We start from the raw sequence: 24,495 nt of genomic DNA on the forward strand, positions 1-24,495 counted from the left end.
TTTTTGTTTTATGATAATTTTTCATTTGAGTATATTAATATTATTCAATTCATAAAATTAAATGCATCCATAGTTTTTCTACACATATCTAATACTTTTTATAGAATAAATAAGGTCCTTTTTTCATTTAAGGTACCCTATTCAAAAAATGAAAGGGGGTCCCTCACAAAATTGAAGGGGTACCATTCAAATTCTATCGAAATAGTACCTTACCGTACCTTGAATAACCGGCGAACCATTCAATTGGTCATAGACCAATTTGAGATACCCTTTTCAGAGGAATCTAAAATGTTGTTTATATGGTTATTTATATATTATTTAATCATTTTCTTAAATAAAAATCATAAGTTCTCAATTTTTCTTCATAACGATTCTTATAAATTTTAATGTTTTTACTATGAGTGCTAAATATTATTAATTACTAAATGATTTTAAAAAGAAAAAACATGTTTTTACTTTGTACGTTAACATACGTTAATATCACTTCGGCTATGGATAGAGGCCAACAGCGCCTTATTAATGAGAAAAACATTAGCCTCTTATCAATGAGATGGAAGTGTATTCGTGGATTACAATTGTGAATTCAGATACACTTCCATCTCAAAAAATGCAATCAAATTTGTATTGAATTGCATTTTTTGAATACATGCTATTGGCAGTTGGGTTTTTAGTGCATTTATATTACATTGGTACTAAGGCTTTTGGAAAATTTACAAAATAAATTTAATATTTTGTAAATGTTATCGGTTCTTACGCTTTTGGAAGGAGGGATGGTATTTTTGGAGCATTTATATTACATTGGTACTAAGGCTTTTGGAAAATTTACAAAATAAATTTAATATTTTGTAAATGTTATCGGTTCTTACGCTTTTGGAAGGAGGGATGGTATTTTTGGAGCATTTATATTACATTGGTACTAAGGCTTTTGGAAAATTTACAAAATAAATTTAATATTTTGTAAATGTTATCGGTTCTTACGCTTTTGGAAGGAGGGATGGTATTGTTGTAAACAGAAATTCATCAAAAGTGACACCTCAGAAAAGCTAAAATATTGAATTTTTGGAACTTTTGATAGAGCACGTTTTTAAATATTAATTAAAGTAAATGTATATTTTGTAAAGATTCTTTTTAATAAAAAAATAAAATTTTGAAGAAGAACACAAAATCTTCTGAAAAATAATATCACATAAACTCATATTATTTTCTAATATATAACTATTTTATATAAAAATCAAATTCAATGATCTTAAAAGCGAAGGATAAACCTCAAAATTTACGAATATAATGAGTGGGAATATAATGCTTATCTATCATAAAACCATATGAAATATCAATTTTTGCTTTACGCCTAATTTTTGACGACAATTAGCAAAAAATGTTAAATGTTAACACTCAGTCCATTTGAATATGAAAAATAAAATTGACTTCGATTAAATGTTTTTATTTATCATGCAATTCTTCTTGCGACCAAAGATTTGAATAAAACTTAAAAAAATAAGATAGCTTAAAAAATAATATACGGTAGTGTTTACTAATAGATGAATAGTATATAAATTCTATTAAAATGGATTTGATCCAAAAAAATATAAAACCAAAAATAATTGTTATAATTTAAGGATACCCTTACATTGCGTAGTTAGAAAGAGAATATGATATTGTCATGATTGCTAAAGTTTTAGGCTCCAGAAATGAATATACATCAAACTGAAACAATTGATAAATTGAATGAACTTTTGAGAGGTTCTCAAATAAAAAAAATTATCTAATTTTTTACAATATTACTATTATTTTATCCACATATGTATATATAGTAATTTGAGAAAACATTTAGGAAAAAATAAGTTTAATAAAAATCTGAATTTTACTTGTTGTGGGATTGTTATTAATTGACACTCCAGACGTATTACTAATAGTTATGCGTATGCAATTAAAGTATTTCTGATGGACAAAATGTGAGATTTATATCAGATAATTCATTTCTACTATTAAGTTATTCATTTATGAGTTTGCACTTATTCGCACTAAATAAATAACTATTAAAAATTGTTTTAATTAATTGACACCATATAATAGAGTGAATTTTGTTTGATCAAACAACAATAGATGATAGATATAAAGCCAAGAAACTTGCTATTAATATGCTCTACTTGCTATTTCAATGTAAGTATGATATTTTCTAAATGTTTCGTTCAGATAACTTAGATATATTAGTCAAAATTTGAAATTTTAATAGCACATATATTAAAAATAATTATTATTCATAAAAGATTAATGAAATAGTAAAAAAATCAATCAAATTATAAAAATACAACATTTAGAAGAATTCTTATTATCCTTCAAAAAGTCAGTATTTCTGCTGTAATTTTCTACAACATTGTAGTTATTGCACTTTGTCTATGGATTTGTATATATGTTATATATAAATTATATATCTAAACTGCCATAAGTGCAATTTTTATATAAATTGTTTATTTCTTTAACAATTTCATATGAAATATGCTTTTTTAAGCGTATCAAAGCTGTGTTCTTAATGTGCATGGATATATCAAGAAAAATGTCGAAAAAAATGTGAATTCACAAATTCACTGAATTTTCGCCGTTTTTTGAATTTTGCTACAGCACTAATATTAAATAATACTAAAATCTTCTGTCTTTGTAAAAGAATAAATTCTGACAAAAAGTGCTCGTTTAAATTTAATGATCATCTGTATGACTAAGTGGTAAAAAGTGTTTATGACCAAAAAGGGTTACATGCTTAGTCTATTTTTCTGACAGGATACTCTAGATTTACATGATCTCTATTTCATATCTCCGTTTTTAGATTCTTCGACAGATTTTATGATAGAAAACCAAGATTAACAAATTTCCGGCATGTTAATGAAGAAATCTGCAGCTACCCTCAATATTATTTCAATAATCAGTATCGTTTCTCTTACAATTTATTTTTTCTCAATAATTTAACAAGAAATAACAATACACACTTGGTTTTACGTATAAAAGCTAAGTGTCGAACTTAATCAACTTTACTTACTTAGCAAATGAATATTTTTGTGGTTGCGAGTTCTGAATGCTGAAGTTTTAGATTTCTCTATAAATGATATCATTGCACTTACAATGTTGTTCCAGCCTATCGCATAAATCATAGAAAATCCAAAAAAAAATAATATAAAGAAAATTCATGTCATGAAGTTCAAAAAATACCGTGTAACATTAAAATTTGTTATGCATAATACATTTTAGCTATTATTGATTTTTTTAATTTTCGAGAAATTGAATGGTGAGTCCGATAGAGAAATTTTTAAAAATCCTAGTGCCTCATAGAAGTAATTTCCCTCGTCTCCCATACTTCCAAATATATGCATATGACATAAACTTTTATGCATTACACAAGTGGCCAATAATATCTATAGAGTAAAAAATTAGAAATTTAATTTTTTTATATGATAGTTATATTTCAGATTTGCGAGCGTAACTTTTTTCTCCATGGCATACTTGTTTTAAGAGCAAATGATCAAAATCGTCCTTCAATTATTGAAGGAGCTGATATCTTTTGAAAATTGAATTGAAAGGGTATTCAATTTTCAAATTTCCTCTCAATTTTGGAAACATATCAACTCTATGAATTAACAAGTATGTGCCTTCACAGTTTATCAGTCATATAAGGTGCTTATAAAGAAAAAGTTACGCTCGCAAAATATGTTTTTATATAGATTTCACATAAAATAATTATGTAATTTCTAAAAAGAATATTTTTGTTCTTGAATATTAAAGTGTATTGTAGTTTAAAAAGTTTTAAATATGTTGCTAAAATTTCAGGTTTATAGCTCATGTCTAGCATGACTTCTTCGTATGCGCAAAAAATCTGACACGTAAGGGTATCCTTAAATGAAGAAGTAATTTAAAACGATTTTATTTATGATCAAATTTTATATATTTTTTTGGATCAAATCCATTTTAATAGAATTTATATACTATTCATCTATTAGTAAACACTACCGTATATTATTTTTTAAGCTATCTTATTTTTTTAAGTTTTATTCAAATCTTTGGTCGCAAGAAGAATTGCATGATAAATAAAAACATTTAATCGAAGTCAATTTTATTTTTCATATTCAAATGGACTGAGTGTTAACATTTAACATTTTTTGCTAATTGTCGTCAAAAATTAGGCGTAAAGCAAAAATTGATATTTCATATGGTTTTATGATAGATAAGCATTATATTCCCACTCATTATATTCGTAAATTTTGAGGTTTATCCTTCGCTTTTAAGATCATTGAATTTGATTTTTATATAAAATAGTTATATATTAGAAAATAATATGAGTTTATGTGATATTATTTTTCAGAAGATTTCATTCTATATGCCTATGAAAAGTACTCTCAAAACTAACTTTTTCCTAATTATAATTAAATCTAGAATATTGTATTATGCAAAAAAAAAAAAAAAAAGGTATTGGGGCTTCCAGGGCTGCGCCCCTCTAGCCCCCTGAAGATGTTTAGTATAACACCAGGTCCCTCGGTCCCTCGGTTAAACGAACTTCTCTGAAAAAATGAGACAACATGACATTTTGACAACAGTCCAGGAAGTCTTAACAAGATAGGATGGTTATTTTACAAAACCGACAAGACCTTAACCGAGTAGTTTTCATGTTTTGTCACTTTTCTGTCACTTTTCAGGGAAAAAACATTTTTATTAAATATAAAATGAATTTTACAAAACCACCGTTACCCTTCTTTGGAAATAAGAGTAGATGTAAAGATATTCTATTGAGAGAACTTAAGAAACTACCGAATGGTCTAACATTTGTAGATTTGTTCGGTGGAAGTTTCTATATATCTCATTTGTGCCATACCGTATTCCCAAACTCAAAGATTATATGCAATGACTTCGACAACTATACGAACCGTCTCAAACATATACCAGACACAAACAAAATATTGAAAGAGTTAAAAGAAAAGATACCTATAGGTAAGATGGAACGTATACCATTAGATAAGAAAAATACTGTCAGAGAGGTTTTGAAAAAAGCAGAGTATATTGACTGGGATAGTATATCTTCTAGACTATTATATAGTGGTGCTATAGAGTTCATGACATTGAAACACTTATGTCAAAAGTTTTATATCTTAACTATACAAAGGTTTTCAAAGAGAACATAGAAAAATATACTGAGGGTATAGAGTTTGTGAGATGTCGTTGGACAGAGTTGTATGAAAAATATAAAGACAAGGAAAATGTTTTCTTTATAGTGGACCCGCCGTTCTATAACACATGGGATTTTCAATACCAAGTAGACTGGACTTTGAGAGACTCTTTAGAAACTTTAGACGTTTTACATAACCATCCATGCTTTTACTTTACATCCGATAAAAGTGGTTTGGAAAGTGTCATGAGATGGTTAGAGGACATACATGACTATGATTTTAGATACGATAAGATAGAATATGAGAGAGGTCCTATAAACTGGAGAAAGTGTCATAACAAAGAAATTTTATTGGTAAGTAAATGTGTTTGAAATAGGACTACTTGTTTTAGGTTTTTTCCATTGTGTCATTTACTTATTTGACGTGGCAGAAAGATATAGAGAATATGAAGATGAACCAATACCAGCAAATGTTCAGCATATGTACTCGTAAGAGATATTTTTATCTAATATTAAATGGACGCACAGAACTTAGCGAATGCACAGCAACCTGGACAACCAAACCCAGAGAATATTCCAAATGAAGTTAGAATACAAACTGCAATGGCAAACTATGGTCAAGTGCCAACAGATGTACAAATGCAAACTGCCATGTCAAATGACGCTGCGTTAGGTTTGCCACCATGGTATGCAAATATGAGATGGAAAGAGTTTTATACAAACCCTGAAGTGGATATAAACAACTCTATGCAGATGACGCGAACACAGGAGTTGACCCAGAGTATGTTTTCTACCAGAGGAGAAATAGAATGTATGAGCTCCAGTTAAAGAATGCAATGGAACTCAACAGGAAACATAAGAGACTAGGCGGACATTAGATTTTTACATATAGTAAAATGGGTTTCTTCAGTAAGATAGGAAACTTCTTTCGAAATGTTGGAAGAGGTATATGGAATGGAATAAAAACCGTAGGAAGAGGAATTTGGAACGGAGTCAAAAATATTGGTAAAAGAGTAGGTCAGTTTGTTGGTATTATACCTAAAGACCCTGAACCAGAAGAACAAGCTCCTGTTATACAACAACCTGAACCTGCACCACAGTCTAGTTGGCAACCAATCCAACACCTCAACCATAAAATTATATTTTTACCGTTCGATAGTAGTTGTATATGAAACTAAGTTCTAAGTAAAACGCATGGTATAATGGAACTATTCTCTTTCTTCCATCTGTAGTAAACCATACTTGAAAGTCTGAAATACTTCCACTCGGCGGTTCATATAGCTTTGTAGGTTTTTCGTAAAAGTCATTTGCCAAGCATAAAAAAGAGTTTTGTGCACCAGAAAATGAAGCATGAACTATAATAGCATCTGAGTCGAAAACATTTTCATATGTTCCATTAGGGTTTTCGACTTCATAAAGTTCGGGTGTACTGGATATTCTGCAGGCTGATTTAACATCCTCAAAAACCTATACCATGCCAAGTTGTTATATTTTGTAGAAATATAAACGTCTTCTCCAAGGTCTTCTATTCTATTGATTTTAACAGTTGCATTTTTCCTGTCATAAACAATATCGAGATGGTACTCTCCTTCGTCAATGTTAAACTGGTTTGCATATTCGAGATAGATATCGTTTATTTTTTCTTGAAAAGCTTGAAGAGTTGTTTCTAAGTTTACAAGCAAATTCACTTGTAAAAGTTTTCCCTGTTCAAATTTCTCATACGTACGTTTTTCTTTGTTATAGTATCGAACTTCAAAAGCGACCGTAAATGGGAAACCATGTATGGCTTCTGAAATGAACTTCATTCTACGAAAGCCAATAGCTTTTGTGACGGATGGGTCTCTTAGCCATCTTAGTGGGTAGTCAAAACGATAGCCTTCATGCTTTACGGTCTCTGTCTCAAACTTTTGACCGACATTAGTAAAAAGTTCATCTAATGGTTTAGTTGTAGCAACTCTTGAATTTTCTTTTTCTATTGAAAGCATATTTTATCTATAATAAAAATGTCGAAAGATATTGCTTCCATAAGAGAAATACAACACAACCGACAACTCATTTTGCAAGCTCTAAATAAGAACACAACAAACTTTTCAAACTATTCTAAGATATCTGAGTCATTGAAAGAAGGAAACTTAAAACTGACGATAAACCCAATGACAGATGAGTTTCTGTTTCAAGACAGTAAGAACCATACTGTCTGTGTAAATCCAACAAAAGGAACTTTAAACGAGAAGCCTATAAAAGAACTTCTTTTGAAAGCAGATGTTGACAACAAAGCTGACAAAGAGTATGTCATTGAAAAAGTTCAAGAAGAACATGACAGAGCAGATGCAACATATGCAACGAAAGAACATACTCATCCTGAACTAGCGGACAAAACATATGTTGACAATAAAATGTCAAGTGAAGTGACAAGAGCTGACAAAGAATATTCTAAAAAGACTCATACACATACCATTGCAAATATTACAAACTTACAAGAAACCTTAAACAGGAAAAGTGACGTTGGACATACACATACCATTGCAAATATTACAAACTTACAAGAAACCTTAAACAGGAAAAGTGACGTTGGACATACACATACCATTGCAAATATTACAAACTTACAAGAAACCTTAAACAGGAAAAGTGACGTTGGACATACACATACCATTGCAAATATTACAAACTTACAAGAAACCTTAAACAGGAAAAGTGACGTTGGACATACACATACATCTTCTGAAATAACAGACTTAAACGTTAGCCTTGAAAAGAAGGCAGATAAGAACCATACACACGATTTCTTCGCAACTGTTGGTATAGAAAATATTGAAGGAACGGTTGAAGAAACTGGTGGGGATGTATTAAATTGGAAACCTCCTAACTTTCCACAAGGTTTAACATCGGAGGATGACATAACAACGATGAAATACACTAGATGTAGAAATGTCTATGTCATGGAGGATGAAAACAATGTTAAATTCACTGCTCAAGATTTATATGATAAAAAAGCTGACAAAACAGAGCTTCAAACGTTAAAGACAGAAATACTTCAAACAGTATATCCTATAGGTTCTATTTACACGTCAATGAACTCTACCAAACCAGAAGTAGTACTTGGTTTTGGAACTTGGACTCAAATAGTCGACAGGTTTTTGTATTGTGCAAACTCTTCAAAGGAAACAGGTGGAAGTAAAACGATTTCAGGTGAAAACTTACCTGCGCACAGTCACTACGTAGATTTAAGTACATCTCAAGCAGGTTGGCATAAGCATAGATTTTGGGATTGGTCAGCAATGAAAAAAGGTAAAGGATATGATGTTAAAGACGACGTTCAGTTTGCTATAAATTGTTTCTGGGGTAGCACACAGGGAGAAGGAAACCATACACATCGCGTTTCAGGATATACGCAAACAACGGGACAAAGTAAAGACTACATGCCACCTTACATGACAGTTTACGCATGGTATAGAATTGCTTAGTCGTCATTTTCAACTTCTTTAGCATATTCGTCAGGAGTTGTCTTATATTTGTTAGGAACTGTCTTTGAAAGTATACCACCTTGAACCTTAACAAGTTTGAAACGAGGTCTGACAATAGTAGTTTTATCTTCTGCTTGCAGTCTGTACATTTTGCCATGTTTGCCTAAAACTTCATAATATTCTCTTGTATACTTTCTTCTATTTTTACGAACACGAATGCGAGTACCTGTCGAGTTCCCATTGTTGTCATAGTCAATAGTATTTTCATATGGGTCGCGTTTAGGTATTTCTATTTTTACTTTGTCACCTTTCTTAAGTTTGAAGCCTGGCATTCTTTCTTGTTTGTCTCTTTTGACTAAACTATTAAATATATAGTCTTTCTCTAAGTCGGGGTTGTTTTTCATTTCTTCGGGGGAATGGTTTCCCAAACCTTTTTGTTTACGGCTATTGTAAATATTTAAAACTTGTCTCATCTTTGCCATGGAGAAGTGTCTATATTTGTCGTCATATGACATTTCATTTGCTTCACCACCTTGTGGTTGGTTTAAGTCTCTTAAGATTTTTATACAACTGTCAATGACACCAAGAGCAGAATGGTTTTGGTCGACAATGAAATATTGGTTTACATTTTTTGAACGCAGATAGTTTTTAATATCGTCTGATTTGAAAGAACTTTCACAGTCAGATGTCAGTTTTGTTGGATGGTATTTGTCAACGAATATTGTCAAAGCAGTTTTCACATCTAAAATATTTTTGGACCATAATGGTATGGCTTCACAGTATCTTGTGTTTTGACCGACAAATATTAGCCAGTATGGTGGTCCATCTTCTCTATACCTCGGAATGTTTTCCAAGATATCCATAAACCAAGCATTTGGTGTTGAACTAAAGATTTTTACCATGAGTGCTTTCTTTGTCGCTTTAGAAACATACGGGTCCTTGTTTGAATTCGTCATTTTTAACCCATAAGAAATGGGTTTATTTGGCGCATTAGCAGGAGTCGCATCTAGATTTTTACCCGCAGTGGGAACACTAGCCAGAGGTGCATTTGGAATTGGAAGGAAGATTTTGAGTACATTAGGTATACTGAAAGAGAAAGCACAACCTATTATACAAACTGTACAGAAAGGTTGGGAGGTAGCACGAGATGCAGCAAATCTTATTCCAAATCCTGAAACAAGAGGAAAAGTTCAAGGATGGATGGACAATGTAGGAAGACAAGCAGGAAACTACTATAACAAAGCAAATGACTACTATAACCAAGCAGGGCACTATATGGACCAAGGTGAAAGATTCTTTAACAGAGGATATAACCATGCACAACAGTGGGTAAACAACAACCAACCTCAACCACCTCAAACTTGGGGAATGTAAAATTTTTTACTGAGATGAAATGAACAATACAGCATTGAGACAAATGGGTTCAAGATGGATTTGTCGGCTTCCAGCAGTTACACCACCACGTGTTTGTCAAGTTTTTCCTATACCTCAGGAAGTTTTAGACCGACTTAAAAAACAACAACAACCAGTTGAAAACAAACCAAACTAAAATTTTTTACTGAGATGAAATGACCGAAGAAGTTGAAACGGTAGATTTGACACCACAAACAAAAAGTTCAGAACCATTGTCAAAACCTGTCAAAGAACTTACAGATGAAGAGAAAAATTCAATAATAGAAAGTGCCAGGTCTGGAAATACAAACCCTAACTATAAAGTCACTTTTCATAAAAATGGAACGGCAAGTATCTCAAAAAAGAAACAGACTCTCACAAATAAAATATTGAAGTCTGAAGGAGCTTTCGAGACAACAGATGGAAAAGTTTACTTCACTGACCAACAGTTCATTATAGAACATCTCATTGACTTAGAGTCAAAATATTCTAAACTTTACAACAAACACAAAAAGTTGAAAGGAAAACAGAAACAAATGGCATATGACATTTATGAAGATGTTAACGACACAACCATACCAGCAAGTGAGGTAAAGTCAAATGAACCGAAAAGTGACGAAAAACCAATAGAAGAAGGGAAGCCAAAAACTGAAGATAAACCAAAACCAAAGTTTAGTCTGGAGACTAAACCAAGCCAACCTTCATTAGCTGGTATGGGTTGGCGTCAAAGACTTATGGCAGCAGGTGGTTATGTAAAGTAAAGAAAAAACATTTTTTTATTTTTATAAAAATGCCCCCATATAGAATGGATAGAAAGTCTGCTAAAATAAAAGCAGAGTTAGAAAGATATGGTTGGAGAGTTTCAAAGAATTTTAAATATAGGAAGGGAAGACCCATAAAAGTCTATGACAAATTGTCTGGTCTTCGCTATGAAATGGACTTGGAAACAGCACGCGCAAATTATCCAAACAGACTAGAGAGGTTAGAAGAAGAACGTCTTATGGACATGCCTTTCGATGTTAGTGAGCCTCAAGTTAAAGGACACGACGGCTTTGCCAGATTCTACTGGAAACATGACGAACAATTGTATCCTTTGAGAAGGAAAAAAGGGAAGGGTGAAGACGCACATGCTCCCATGGAAAGAACAAGATATGCATATGAAAAGTATCGTGAAGTTAGAAGTAAAATTGCTTCTGGTCGAACCTTTACAGTAAACTTTGACGAAGGAAAGAACAAAGAAGGCTTCATGGGTGTACTTGCTGCCATACAAGACGGAAATAAGAAAGGATACAATCTCAGACTAACCGTAACAGATTTAGATGGTCATATTTACTATGCACATGGCAATGTCACAACAGCCGCACAACTTCTTGACGCTTTCAAGACTACAAAGAGAGAACAAATGTTTGACTCCGACTCAGATATTTTGAATGCGATTGAAGGAATTGCAAGCGTGAAGTTCGAATGGTACCAACCCAACCCTCAAGCAGTCAGACAACATGCTGGTTATTTCCCGTTCAGAAATAAATCTGACATTAACCTGACAAGGTATGGAATTTATAATACAATTGAAACAATTGTCAATGAACCTTGTATTCTTACATGTCTCAGGAACTCTGGTCTTGTTACAGATGAGAAGATGAAGTATCTTGAGTCATGTGTGAAGACAAGGTACATTCTCAGAAGTCAATTGACAAAGATTGCACCGTTGGCAAATGTGAATATCCGAGTCAACATTCCGACTGAGAAAGGTTCTTCACATGACGACTATGTTATTGACTTCAAATTGCCATGGTTGAAGATTGTACTTGTCCACAACCACTTCATGTTGAACGAAAGTCTTACAAACCCATTGTTCGGAAAAGGTAAGTGCAACATTGTCAGAGCTGTTAACATTCTTTTCGAGAAAGGCTTGTTGGAACCAATTCCAGATGACAAGCTGACAGAAACTTTTGTACCAAAAGACGAAACAAACTTTTCATTGTTGGTAAGACCAAAAGTTGTTCCGGACAAAGTTATAGCACAAAAGAAGTACACAGCTCCAAAAGGAGTTGGATTGTTCGGATACCAACCTGAACCAGAAGAACTTCCAATGAGGTTGCAAGAACTTCAAGATGCTATAAACAAACTTCCATTGAGAAATCCAATCGACGTCAAATTGTATTGGAGAGCATCTGAGTTAGGTCAGAAGGTTTTATATGAAACAGGTTGCTTCGACGATGTTTATGAGATAACAGGAGAAGTTTCTCAGAAGATAAGAGACTCGCTTGAATTTCCACGAACTGGGCCGATTGGTTGCGACAAGTTCGACTCATATGAAAAAATATACTATGTCGACCTTAACGCTGCGTACATGAGGTTCGTCCAATATATCCCGACTGGAATTCCAAACGAAAATGGCGAGTTCCCGGGAAGGAACTATACAGTTGGAAAAGTCATACAACAACTCTATGATATTAGGAAAGCTTCAAACCCCAAACTTGCAATGACAATCAAATTGCTTATGAATTCGACATGGGGATATTCCATTAAGAAACCTCAAAAGATGAAGAGTAAACACTATGAGAAGGTCGACAACTTTGTTGAAAGGTTCTCCCCTTTTGTTTTGAAATACGAGTTCACCGAAGGTCAATGTGGCTTAGTAACCACAGTAAAACCTATTGTCGAACATTGGTCTTATCCTCAGTTCGCAAAGGCAGTCCTTGACAACTACAACAAATTCTTCTCAGAGGTTAAATCCAAAGTGAAGGTATACTATGAGAACATTGACGCACTCATGACGAACGAAGAAGGCTATAACAAACTCATTGAAATGGGTTTAGTCGGTGAAAAGATGGGCTGTTTTAAGCTAGACAAGGTATTTTCCGAAGTTCATGTAATATCGAAAAGGAAGTACTGGGGTGTTAAAGAAGATGGTGAAATAGTTAAACATTGCATGAAATAAAACATTGCATACCATTTTAAAACGTTTTTAAAACAGTATATTTTTACATATATAAAATGCTTCAGGTTGAAAAACAAAGAACAAAAGCAGCAGATACAAAACCGTTAGACTATATCTTTACAAACGCTGGTAGGACTATATCAGATGAAGAAATTTTATCCCGAACTTACAGGTTTGACTATCCAATTCGTTGGCTTCAAAGTCCTTCAGATGCAAAGGCAATAGGATTTAGAAGAGTTTTGTTTTCAAATAGAACTAACGCGTTTATGTTCGCAGTATATTTTCATGGGCAGTTTAAAGGTTCTGATGGTCTAATAGAAAAATTTGATGAAATGAAAATCTTTACAATTCGTTCAGACGAAAGTCTTGAAAAAACTCTAAATGACTTTCAAACTCAAATAAACAAATACTACTGGGAATTTCAAGAAAAATACGACTCTTTACTAAATGGAACATACTATCTGAAACTAGAATATGACAAGATGAACTCCACCGTTTCATTTCAAAAGATTGAAATTAACCCTCCAAGAGATACAGAGTTTTTATATTGGGGAGTAGACAAACGTTCTTGGGCACAATTTCTTCGGTTACTAAACCAGAACGAACCATTGCCACCAGATGGTCCATTTAAATTTATACTTCCACCAGCAGATTTGACAGTTTATAGAAACGTGTTTGACCCTCAAAATGTCATGTGTCATGCAAGTTTCAGTTCAAGCAACAACAGTTTTCTGTGTATCGGTAAGGACTTTTATGACTTTGCTTCTAAATTCTACGAACCACCTAGTAACAGTTTCTCTGACTTTCAAGTCTGGTTCACAACAAACGGTGTGCAGCATATTATACCACTGTACTATGACTTTTATCTCGAATTGTCTTTCATATACAACTACGGAAAAGTGCTGAAAAAGTATTGAAAAATATATTTTAGATCTCACCAGGTCCCTCGGTCCCTCGGTCCCTCGGTCATTTTAACTTCTCTGAAAAAGTGTGACAACATGACATTTAGACAACAACACAGGAGATAGATTTCACCCGTTGAATTTTGTATAAAAAAGCAACCGCCGGAATTCCGGCGGGTGGTATATTCTTCACAAAATGCTTGTTTTGAGGTCGAGCCACAAACGAATGTCCGACGGTTAAGCCACAAACGAATGTCCGACGGTTAAGCCAAAAATATTTTTTATTTTTATTGTAAGAACTGAAATGACAGTCGAAGCAAAAACGTTCACGAACAAATCTAATGGCGAAACATTCACAAAAGGCACTTACAACGGTATTGAAGTCTTACGTAGAGACAAGGATGGTTATATAAATGCAACAAAGATATGTCAGCAGTTTAGGAAAGACTTTAGAAAGTTGTTGGAAAATAAGTCCTGGGAAGAGTATTTTAAGGCATTTTGTGAAGAATATACCACCCGCCGGAATTCCGGCGGGTGCTTTTTATACAATGTTAATGCAGGAATTCCGATGAAATCAAACAGGTTAGAGGAACGTATGTAGACCCAAGACTCGTAAACTATATAGCAATGTGGGCTTCTCCAAAATATTGCATAGCAGTTGGAAAAATTATGGACTCCATAGACAAGAAAGTTCATGAGAAATTAGATGAAGAAGAACTTGAAGATACAGCAGAGAATGCAAAACCTTTGTTCGAAGAAGAAGTTAGAAAAATGCATGAAAAACAAATAGAACATGAACATGAGATATGTTCTGGTTATAGAGACTCTCCATACGAACTAAACCAATGGGAACAAGAAGATTTAAAGAGAGAATTTAGAGAATATGAACTCGCTAAAGTTTCATTAGAAGCTGCAGAAGAGAGGTTAAAAGTTTGGGGTCCTTTTGTACAAAAATATTATGAGTAAATGAACCATTTTATTTTTATTGAATTCGGCAAAAATATATTTTAGGTTAGATGGTTTTTAGGTGTCACCAGGTCCCTCGGTCCCTCGGTTAAACGAACTTCTCTGAAAAAGTGTGACAACATGACATTTAGACAACAACACTGGAGATAGATTTCTTCGTCAATGTTTTGTCAAGACTTTCATCGTAAATGTTTTGTATAAAAAGCAATAGCCGGAATTCCGGCGATTGGTATATTCTTCACGAAATGCTTGTTTTGTTGAGACTTTCATCGTATATGCTTTGTATAAAAAGCAATAGCCGGAATTCCGGCTATTGGTATATTCTTCACGAAATGCTTGTTTTGAGGTCGAGCCACTTTTGGCTCCACCTGTTTTTTCAACCAAAACTCATTTTACTCAGCAAAAATATATTTTAGGTGAAGTGGTGAGATCTCACCTCTTTTTTCACCTGTTTTCTCACCCGTTGAATTTTCATGAATTTTCCCGAAATAAAAAAGTTAGTTTTTTAAAAAAAATATTTTTTATTTTTATTGTAAGAACATGTTAGCAACAACAGCACCAAACTCGTTAGTCATGAACCCAACATCTATGTTAGTAGAGATGAAAAGCTTCATTCCTTCTTCATATACTTTCGAAACAGAAATCCAGAAGATAAAGCAAGAACTTCTCCAAGGAGATTTAGACTGTAGTGCGAAAGATGAAACAAATGAACAATATCTTTATGAAATGCAGGATATTATTGAACATCTACCTAAACTTCCTGAAATACAACAACAAAAGCTTACTATTCCAGAATTCGATGAAATAGAAGTGAAACCAACTGACTCAGTAGAAACCAAGAAGTTCATACGTAAGGTAAACTATGAGTTTCTTGGATTTCATTGCAACCACAAAGTCATGGACAAAGACTGCGATATGGTATATAAGAATGTTTCTGACATATACAAATCTGAAGAATTTAAGACCTACGACAACTTTGTTTCGTTAGTTGCAAAATGTGTATGGCAGATAAGAGATAAAGATAAAAGAGGTAAAGTATGGAACGAACAGATAAAACCAGCAACTTTTGAGTTAAAGAAAACCATTGACGCCTTAGTTGTTCTAGCTGGTTTTATTTCAATGTACAATGCTAAAATGAACCCACAATGTTCAAAATGTAAAGCAGCAATGAGGAAATATAACTACTCCGTCAAAGAGATAGAAAGAATGAGAAACGACTATGCAGATTTAAAGAAAGAAGCAGAGAAACCAGCAGAAGATAAAATGGACATGTTGACATTTCTAAACAAAAACTATCCAACAGCTGACGATTTCCTTCTTTCAGATGTCAAGAAGAAATATAAAGAAACCTTCGGCATTGTGAAAACTTTTGACATACTGACAGAAGAAATAGAAGCTACAAAACTGTTTAGAATTTCAAATATACATCGTACAATTCATGTAAAACGTTTGTGAAAAAGAGGTGAGAAAAGAGGTGAGAAAACAGGTGAGATCTCACCACTTCACCTAAAATATATTTTTGCTGAGTAAAAATGACCAAATTTCATTATATAACTGTTATGAGTGACGAAGAGAACTTTGACACTTCGTAAAAAAAACATATACGAAGAAATCTATTTCCTGTGTTGTTGTCAAAATGTCATGTTGTCACACTTTTTCAGAGAAGTTCATTTGACCGAGGGACCGAGGGACCGAGGGACCTGGTGAGATCTAAAATATATTTTTGCTGAAAAAAATGACCAAATTTCATGAATTTCCTCATATGTTTGCTACCCCGAGAAAAACCGGGGTAGAGATTCCATTCGAAAATCGTAAAAAAACTCTATGAAAATCGTGAAAAATTGCGACCCGCGGAAAACCGAGGGTCGAGATTCCATTCGAAAATCGTAAAAAAACTCTATGAAAATCGTGAAAAAATGCGACCCCGACTTTTACAGGGGTCGCCTAAAACTCATGAAAATCGTGAAAAAATGCGAGTGGGAGAAAAACCCTGGTCGCCAAAACTCTATGAAAATCGTAAAAAAACTCTATGAAATCATATCTTTTATACAAGATAGAAAAAATAAAATTAACGCTAGTTTTTTTAAAATATTTTTTTTTATTTTGTATGTAAGAACAGGAAATGACAAGCACTGAGTTTGAAACAGTTAGAAAGATAGACAATGAGACCAAGGTGGTTAGAATAGGTGATTTAAACGTAAGATACTCAAAGAAATACAAAAAATATTCTTTGTCAGACATTTTAACACTATCTGAAGGAAAGAAAGCACACGACTGGGTTAAAAATGCTTCAACTCAGAAAATTTTGACAAAAAATCCTGAGCTTATGATATCAGTAAGATTCTATGGAACAAGAGCATATCTTATAGACAAAAGTCTTATACCAGTAGTTTTGTTCTGGATTGACCCAGTTGTTGGATATAATTTCATAACATATGGTTCATTCGATACGGAACGTTGCTGTGAAGGCTTACTTTACATCGTTCAGAAACCGAAGGACTTCAATACAAAGAGATATAAGATAGGAAGAACATTTAATATAACTCAAAGATATGACAGTATAGTCAATAGAGTTAAGGTTGCGTTTGTTAACGATATGAGAGCTGCTGAAACAGAACTACTTGAAAAGTTTGAGAAAATGTATGGTGCTCCCACGAGAGGTAAAGAAACGTTTGAAGTAGATGAGATCGACAAAGCTATAAAAGTATTTGACGAAGTTGCTGAAAAATACATGTAAAGCGTTTATTTTTGGTCTTTTATACAAGATAGAAAATAACGCTAATTTTATTTTTTTTTATTTTTTTATTTTGTATGTAAGAACAGAAATGTCAACATCAGAGAAGACAACAACTGCTATCGTTCATGAAGATATAAATGAAGAATACGAGTGGGTTCAGTATAACAAACAGTTACGTCTCATTCGTTCGGTCAAAGATGACATGTACCAAATGCAAAGTATTTTGAATGCTCTTCGTTCTACAAAGCAAGCATACCATTGGTTTGAAAACCAACAGACAAAAGAACTTTTAGAAGAATTTCCTCATATGTTTGCGACCGGTAGAAAACCGCGGGTCGAGATTCCGTACGAAAATCGTCAAAATTTGCCAAATGGTTTGAGAGGTTGGTATGTACATAGACTTCTTGTAAATGCTGTTGCAATGTGGGCTTCACCTCGTTACGCTTGTTATATTTTCATGATGTTAGATGAAATTCATAGACAAGAACGTGAAGAGCTAGAGAACAAGCTTGAAGCAAAAGACAAAAACATACAGAAAAGAATACCACGTTCGGTACCAAAAGGAAAGGAAAAGAACTATAAGTATATGATTTACACTGAAGAGATGGAAAATGAAGAAGACAGAGATATGGTTATTTTGCATTTAGTCAGAAGAAACAACAAAAGCTTTTACGACCTTGCTAAGATTTACAAATCTGACAGAAATTGGTTCTATCGCGAAAACTTACCGATTTCAATGACACCAAATGAAGATGTTAAACAGATAGTTCAAGATACGTTACCTCAAACACACTATGATATGAAAGGTTGTACAATACTTACATTCAAAGAAGATTTACCGCTACTGAAGGAAAAGATAACAGAGTATTTTGACAACTTCAAAGAGGAAGAGTAAATGAACCATATATTTTTCAAGCTTGACACCAAAGATGGCTCAGGTAGCTCTATAATGTAAATTGCCTCATCTGCTGGGTCTATGTCGGTCATTGTTTCAAGACAAGTCTTTTACTTTTTCAAGACAAGTCTTTTACTTTTTCAAGACAAGTCTTTTACTTTTTCAAGACAAGTCTTTTACTTTTTCAAGACAAGTCTTTTACTTTTTCAAGACAAGACCCGTTATTTTTCAAGAAATTTTTTGGTGTAAAGTTCTCAAATTTGAGAACAGTGGTCTTGATTGAAGACGATACCCGTACTTTTTCAAGACAAGTCTTTTACTTTTTCAAGACAAGTCTTTTACTTTTTCAAGACAAGTCTTTTACTTTTTCAAGACAAGTCTTTTACTTTTTCAAGACAAGTCTTTTATTGTTTCAAGACAAGTCTTTTACTTTTTCAAGACAAGTCTTTTATTGTTTCAAGACAATGTCCGACGTACCACCAACCGAGTCCATTCCAAAGCCAGAAGAACCGACAGCCCCAGCACCACAAGCAGACTAAGACTAACACTTACATTTTTACGCTTGACTTTTTACAATTTGAACTTTGTTCGCGTAGATGTGAATTCTGAAAGAAGTATGAGGGTCTTGTATGACTTTGTACTTCTCCCATAGTTCATGTCTGTCAAACTTACCTGCCATGGACTCTTTCATAAGTTCCATGAAATCGTCTTCGGACAATCCGGGGAAAAGTATGATATCAGTAAGTATTCTCTTTACATCCTTACTTAAACTCTTGGCTGTCTGTACACAAATGACAACTGAAATGTTAAAGTGTCTGAGCTTCTTAAGAATTCGACACATGTCTTGTTCTCTATTCTTTAACAAAGGATGAGAAGCAAAGTCATCTAAGATAAGAAGACATCTGTGAGGGTAAGTCTTCCAATCGTAAGATTGCAATTTCTTCGAAATGTATTCTATCTCTTTCTGTTTGTTTCTGAAGTGTTTCTTCTCTAATATTCTCTGCATTTCCTCATTTGGGTCTTTAAACTTCGAGTTTATTACTCATTTATAGCATTGTACTTCAAAACTCTTCTTTGGTACTTCTTTATCCAATCTAACAACTCAGAGTCTTTTATACATACTAACTTAGACTTTTTTATAATATCTTTGAACGAATTGACGGTTTGGTCAAATTGACCAGAAGTACTACAAATGACTACTAACTCATAGAATGGGTTCTTCTCATCTAGTTCTTGTTGTTGTGCAGCCATTTTAAGATAAGTGAAAGTCTTACCCGACCCAGGCGGTGCGATTAGACCTGTTATACCATTCTGAGCAAATAAGAACTTGTCATGTATGGGTTTTATCTGAGCATTTTCCAACTTCCTCTTGTTCTTGTTTAAAACATTCTCAAATTTCTTGTCAATGTCAGCAAACTTTTTTTCTAACATATTTTTAGAAAAATTAAAAATTTTATCTTTTAGGAAATGTCTAGCGATTTCGCTATCTATATTCGAGACAAGCTTTTCGACAGCAAAACATCTGTCGACCATAAAATCTTACATAGTGTAAACAAGAAAGGTGAATTTGTTCTAAAGTTCTGTTTCTGGGAATATGACAAGAACCATAAAACCTTAAGCAGAGAAGTCTTAAAATTTGTCAATGACAGACTTGTTGACAGAGATGACGCCTCTTGGAGAGATGAAGTCCAACAAAACTTCTTAGAATGCAAAGAAGACACATGCGCTGTTCTTGAAAATGAAATAGAAAACAGAATAGAAGAGCTATTAAATGACAAAGCACTTTTACAAAAATATGGTTCTGAGAAGTTTGACATAACTCCACCAGAGAAGAAGAAGAAGAGAGAAAAGAAGGAAGGGAGAGTAGAAGAAGAGAAGAAAGAACCAGAGCCAGAGAAGGGGAGATATGACATGTAAAAATAAAATTTTATTTTTAGAACATTTCTGGGTCAATGTCAATGTTCTCTTCCTCTTTAGGAGCAAACACTGGCTTAGACTCTAAAATCTTTTTACCCAATTTACCTTGAACTTCAACTATCTTAGACTCATAATATTCATAGTCGTCTGCTTTCTTTGGTTCATAAGGTATAACAAGTTTGTATGCTTTGCCTTCTTTAAGGTTTGAGAACCTTCTGTCAAAACTTTCTTTGACTGTTAACAAACCTTCTATGTCTAAGTCTTCAAATTTCGCACCATTTTTAGTCACAATAGCAAACTTAACTGGTTCGATGTTCCAAACTTTGTCAAATGAAGACTTTTCAAAATGGTAGAAGTAAACATTCAAATATGTGAATGGGTCTAGTTCTTCTTTAAGTCCTGACATGTACTTGTTGACTGAGATGAATTTCGTCATCTTTTCTATCGGATAAAAAAATATTTTTTTTAAAATTTACTCAGAAAAATTTTTCTTTGTATATACACCATTCTGTACGTCTAAAAGACTTTTGACATTTGCCAAGAATGTTCGTTTAGACGCTGTCATATAACCATACTCTTGCAATACTGTTTATACGAATCGTACAATGACCTTTCATCTAAACACTCAAAGTCAGTTTCATCTATGAACAGTTCATATACACTCTTGTTTGCTTCTAACAATGTTTGTCTCTCTTCGGTATGTGGAATTTGTCTTGGATTGAACTTAGAAATATCTAATGTCATGAAATATGAGAACAAGTGGTTGTAAAAGTTAGTGTCAAAGTTTCTGCTAAGTCGTCAAAATATTCTGTATCTTGCATATGAGCTTCTGACGTTCTGACAACTACATATCTTCTGTCAGAACTTTCTAACTTCATCGGAACGGCGTTGTTTGAAACCATGACGAAGTTTGCAACATTTTCACAAACTCTTTGGTCTCTATACTTTCTTTCAACAACTCCAACTTTGTCTGTTATAAGACTCTTCAAAGCATCGAGTTCAAAACTTTTGTTGTATCTATACTTTGAAGTTCGTTACATACTATAAGTTTCATATTCTCTATTGAGGAGTTAAATTTACCGCAGATTTTCTAAGTTTGTCATATTAGGGTTCGAATAGCCTTCTAACAGTTTGCACAAAATATCTGTAAAGAAAGTGTTCTTACCTGTTCCTTGTTTTCCAATTATAATGAGAGCAGTTTCATTTTTAGCACTTGGATGTTGTAAGATGTTTGCAAACCAACATAAGATATACTCATAGACTCTTTCGTTTCCATTGCATATAATTTCTTTGACATGGTCTAACCAAGCTTCTATAATATTTTCTTTCCATTCTACTTGTTCGTATTTATATCCAGTGAAGATAGAATAGAAGTTTGGAGATGGTGTATAAACTTTATACCACGAACTGAAAAATCTTCTAACTTTGACAATAAGATATCCCAAGCATCTAACATCTTCATGCCAACTTGTACGACTTTTATTTTCTTAAGTTTCTGTTTACATTCTTGTTCTGAAACTATTGTCGCTTTGGTTTGTTAAAGACTACATCCCATTCTTTCATGACATAACATTCTGGGGCAGAGTCGACATAAATGACTAAACGTTTCAAATTCTCGACTGCTTTGTTATAGTCTCTAAATGGACACATATTTCTGAACGCTTGGAAGTCATAAAAATCTGAACATCTATTCTGTACATTTTTTATAAAAATAAAAAAAATATTTTTTTATTCTTGAGCTTGTTGTTGCATTTGTTCCATTTGTTGCATTTGTTGTTCTTGAGCTATTTGTTGTTGAAGTTGTTCTTGTAGTACAATACTTTCACCAGTTGCATCTTCCAATTCGAAACTTTCTGCCGTCATTGACAAATACATAGGACATAAAAGTTTTACAGGAACAAAGTTTGCGTCAACTAAGGTTAAGTTTATGTTTGCTAAAGTGTTTGAGTTTACTAAAGCTGAAAACTCTGCATTCGAATGAACAATAGGCAACCAGCAGAGAAAGTGTTGTTTATACGCATGAGTATCTTTTGGTCATAGTAGTTTCTGTCGACATTCGAATAGCACTTTGAACCTAAGTTTGAAAACAATATATAAAATAGGTGTACTTAAAGTCAATGGAACAGACATTCCTTGTATGACACCTTTTCCTGTTATAGGAAACTGTTGGTAGTAAAAACCAGATATAAGTTTTGTATTATAGCTCATATCGTTTATAGTAAACTCAGTCGGACATCCAAACATAATGAAACCTGCTCTAGTTGCAGCACATGTTACATCCGTCCTTAAAGTATTAAATAAGTCAACAAAACCTGTTGGTGGTATATCTGAGTAAGTATCTTCAAAGGAGTATTTTTACCATTCACAACAATAAAATCTTCTGGTGTCAAAAGAGCAAAACAGGCTTTAGTCGTCATCGTGTTTAAGGTCAGTTTACAATATCGTCCTTGAGGACTTTGTAAGTTTGTTGTTATAGAATTATATGACTCAGGGTTTTTAGTCGTAATAGTATAAACCACTATGTCTTCTGCCATTTACTTAGCAACTAAATTTTAATGAAATGTTGTGGTCGTCAAATATTTTTATAACGTCTGGGAAACTATATTTTAAGTTCAACGTTTCACCTCCTTTCATAACGTATATCTTGTCAATGACATTGTATGAAACACCACAGCAAGCAATGTCGGGTTCTATTTCTTTGATGTTTATATCGTCTGCCTCTGTCAAAAGTTTCAATAGTTCTTTCAAAATTTCATGAGGTGCAATGACATATGAGTTCACTTTTACAGGGTTGTGCTCAACCAAGTTTAACATTATACCCAAAGCTTGACAAATCTTCTCCTGAGTTTTAAGTTTGTCTTTAAGTTGTTGGTAGTCATTTCGAATATCTGCAACAGAACTTAAGTCTCTGCTAACTTCAGGGTATGTTGGTTCTTTTACAGGAACTATTGTTATACCATCTTCGTCTTCGTATGGTTTCCCCACTTCAACATCTCTGTCTTTGACATTGACAACAACACTTTGACTGTTTGTTTGAGTTGGTGAATTTAACTTCACATCTGCCATCGCCATTAAACCTTTTGAAACACTTACGCTTCTATTTTTCGGAAATGACATTTTACTTAGAATAAAAAGATGGACGTATTTGAGTATCTCTTCGAATTGAAGCAAACAAAGTTTACACACACAAACAATACAAGTTCATTGACAGAATAGTTCTTTATACAAACAATGGTAAATGTTATAGAATAGCAGTCTTTGCTGAACCAAAATATTTTCATAAAGCAAAGAAAGTTGGTATAACCGAGATGGTGAAAGTTCTTGACGTTGACAAAAATATAACAACAAAACTGACCGATATTTCTAAAGGTAAGTTTATAATACAATATTATATCAAAACTGGCGTACTGTCAATATTTGACGGAGAGAAGTCAGTTCAAGAACAACTTACTGACCTGCTGCCAAAATCTGCTCGATGGAAGCTGTCGTTATACCAATCTGAGGAGCCCCAGCAGGTTTCATCGAACGAATTTTCAAAAGAGCATCTTCCGTGAAAAGTGCTATTGGTTTTGTAAACTTCTTTGCTTTCAATTCATCTGGACCGTCTCTGTCACCAGTATATTGTATTTGAACTGTACCAACAGTTGAAATACCACCCATAAAGTCTTCTGAGTCAGCAAATGGAATGCCAAGCCAAAAGTTTGAACGGTCTCCATTTGTATATTGAGTGTTTTGACCTCCTGTATGAGTCCATACTTTCACATATGGCATAATAGAACTTTGCATTTCAGGGTTAATGGTTGTTGTGAAGTTGTTGTTAAAGTTCATAGCATCTAATGTCAAGTTGTATGACCTCATATCCTCAACTGTAGAATATTCTTCTCTTGGATAGTATTTGCCATCTATGTTTATATGGTATTTAATACCAGGGTTGTAGAAGCAAGAATAGTCATTTATAGTTCGTCTGAACAGTACAAACATAGTATCTGCATGTTTCATTGCAGTTGTTAAGGCAATATCTGTTCTTGCACCTGGTTCAGCACTTTGGTTTCCAACTTCACCTGCAAAGTCTTTGACAGATATTTGGTGTATAGGGAACATAAGTGGAACTGCAATATATTTGGCAGCT

At 33.4% G+C, this 24,495-nt stretch overlaps 11 protein-coding genes and 6 pseudogenes across 17 annotated transcripts, besides 2 other annotated features; 10 read left to right on the plus strand and 7 right to left on the minus strand.

The window, feature by feature from the left end:
* Positions 1 to 1,001: 1,001 nt before the first annotated feature.
* Positions 1,002 to 1,039: a mobile genetic element.
* A 3,667-nt stretch (positions 1,040 to 4,706) lies between these two features.
* TVAGG3_0891040 lies at positions 4,707 to 5,523 on the plus strand (annotated as a pseudogene). Its single transcript has one exon. A coding segment is annotated over exon 1 (817 nt).
* A 139-nt stretch (positions 5,524 to 5,662) lies between these two features.
* TVAGG3_0891050 lies at positions 5,663 to 6,024 on the plus strand (annotated as a pseudogene). Its single transcript has one exon. A coding segment is annotated over exon 1 (362 nt).
* A 259-nt stretch (positions 6,025 to 6,283) lies between these two features.
* On the minus strand, positions 6,284 to 7,131 carry TVAGG3_0891060 (annotated as a pseudogene). The gene has a single exon. A coding segment is annotated over exon 1 (848 nt).
* Positions 7,132 to 7,584: 453 nt separating this feature from the next.
* Positions 7,585 to 24,495: part of a mobile genetic element that runs on past the window's edge.
* On the minus strand, positions 8,610 to 8,762 carry TVAGG3_0891080 (uncharacterized protein; the record flags this gene model as incomplete). Its single annotated transcript, XM_051250844.1, has 1 exon — positions 8,610 to 8,762. The coding sequence occupies one exon, from the start codon at positions 8,760 to 8,762 to the stop codon at positions 8,610 to 8,612; it is 153 nt and encodes a 50-aa protein (XP_051086319.1).
* On the minus strand, positions 8,921 to 9,476 carry TVAGG3_0891090 (uncharacterized protein; the record flags this gene model as incomplete). Its single annotated transcript, XM_051250845.1, has 1 exon — positions 8,921 to 9,476. A coding segment is annotated over one exon (556 nt), but the record flags the coding sequence as incomplete, so codon positions are not given.
* On the plus strand, positions 9,707 to 9,987 carry TVAGG3_0891100 (annotated as a pseudogene). The gene has a single exon. A coding segment is annotated over exon 1 (281 nt).
* TVAGG3_0891110 (phage tail repeat-like family) lies at positions 10,542 to 10,766 on the plus strand (the record flags this gene model as incomplete). The annotated part of the gene is made up of 1 exon (XM_051250846.1): positions 10,542 to 10,766. The coding sequence occupies one exon, from the start codon at positions 10,542 to 10,544 to the stop codon at positions 10,764 to 10,766; it is 225 nt and encodes a 74-aa protein (XP_051086321.1).
* Positions 11,645 to 12,949, plus strand: TVAGG3_0891120 (DNA/RNA polymerases family; the record flags this gene model as incomplete). Its single annotated transcript, XM_051250847.1, has 1 exon — positions 11,645 to 12,949. One exon carries the CDS (start codon positions 11,645 to 11,647, stop codon positions 12,947 to 12,949), a length of 1,305 nt encoding a protein of 434 aa, XP_051086322.1.
* Positions 13,006 to 13,866, plus strand: TVAGG3_0891130 (uncharacterized protein; the record flags this gene model as incomplete). The annotated part of the gene is made up of 1 exon (XM_051250848.1): positions 13,006 to 13,866. The coding sequence occupies one exon, from the start codon at positions 13,006 to 13,008 to the stop codon at positions 13,864 to 13,866; it is 861 nt and encodes a 286-aa protein (XP_051086323.1).
* Positions 14,521 to 14,817, plus strand: TVAGG3_0891140 (uncharacterized protein; the record flags this gene model as incomplete). Its single annotated transcript, XM_051250849.1, has 1 exon — positions 14,521 to 14,817. The coding sequence occupies one exon, from the start codon at positions 14,521 to 14,523 to the stop codon at positions 14,815 to 14,817; it is 297 nt and encodes a 98-aa protein (XP_051086324.1).
* Positions 15,358 to 15,925, plus strand: TVAGG3_0891150 (organellar and viral DNA polymerase type B; the record flags this gene model as incomplete). Its single annotated transcript, XM_051250850.1, has 1 exon — positions 15,358 to 15,925. A coding segment is annotated over one exon (568 nt), but the record flags the coding sequence as incomplete, so codon positions are not given.
* TVAGG3_0891160 (organellar and viral DNA polymerase type B) lies at positions 16,940 to 17,554 on the plus strand (the record flags this gene model as incomplete). Its single annotated transcript, XM_051250851.1, has 1 exon — positions 16,940 to 17,554. The coding sequence occupies one exon, from the start codon at positions 16,940 to 16,942 to the stop codon at positions 17,552 to 17,554; it is 615 nt and encodes a 204-aa protein (XP_051086326.1).
* On the plus strand, positions 17,643 to 18,449 carry TVAGG3_0891170 (KilA, N-terminal/APSES-type HTH, DNA-binding family; the record flags this gene model as incomplete). Its single annotated transcript, XM_051250852.1, has 1 exon — positions 17,643 to 18,449. The coding sequence occupies one exon, from the start codon at positions 17,643 to 17,645 to the stop codon at positions 18,447 to 18,449; it is 807 nt and encodes a 268-aa protein (XP_051086327.1).
* On the minus strand, positions 19,006 to 19,455 carry TVAGG3_0891180 (protein of unknown function, DUF4106 family; the record flags this gene model as incomplete). Its single annotated transcript, XM_051250853.1, has 1 exon — positions 19,006 to 19,455. One exon carries the CDS (start codon positions 19,453 to 19,455, stop codon positions 19,006 to 19,008), a length of 450 nt encoding a protein of 149 aa, XP_051086328.1.
* On the minus strand, positions 21,029 to 22,066 carry TVAGG3_0891190 (annotated as a pseudogene). The gene has a single exon. A coding segment is annotated over exon 1 (1,038 nt).
* On the minus strand, positions 22,095 to 22,900 carry TVAGG3_0891200 (annotated as a pseudogene). The gene has a single exon. A coding segment is annotated over exon 1 (806 nt).
* Positions 22,905 to 23,438, minus strand: TVAGG3_0891210 (protein of unknown function, DUF4106 family; the record flags this gene model as incomplete). The annotated part of the gene is made up of 1 exon (XM_051250854.1): positions 22,905 to 23,438. One exon carries the CDS (start codon positions 23,436 to 23,438, stop codon positions 22,905 to 22,907), a length of 534 nt encoding a protein of 177 aa, XP_051086329.1.

The sequence above is a fragment of the Trichomonas vaginalis genome, chromosome VI, assembly GCF_026262505.1.
Source record: "Trichomonas vaginalis G3 chromosome VI, whole genome shotgun sequence".
Taxonomy (NCBI): Eukaryota; Parabasalia; order Trichomonadida; family Trichomonadidae; genus Trichomonas; species Trichomonas vaginalis.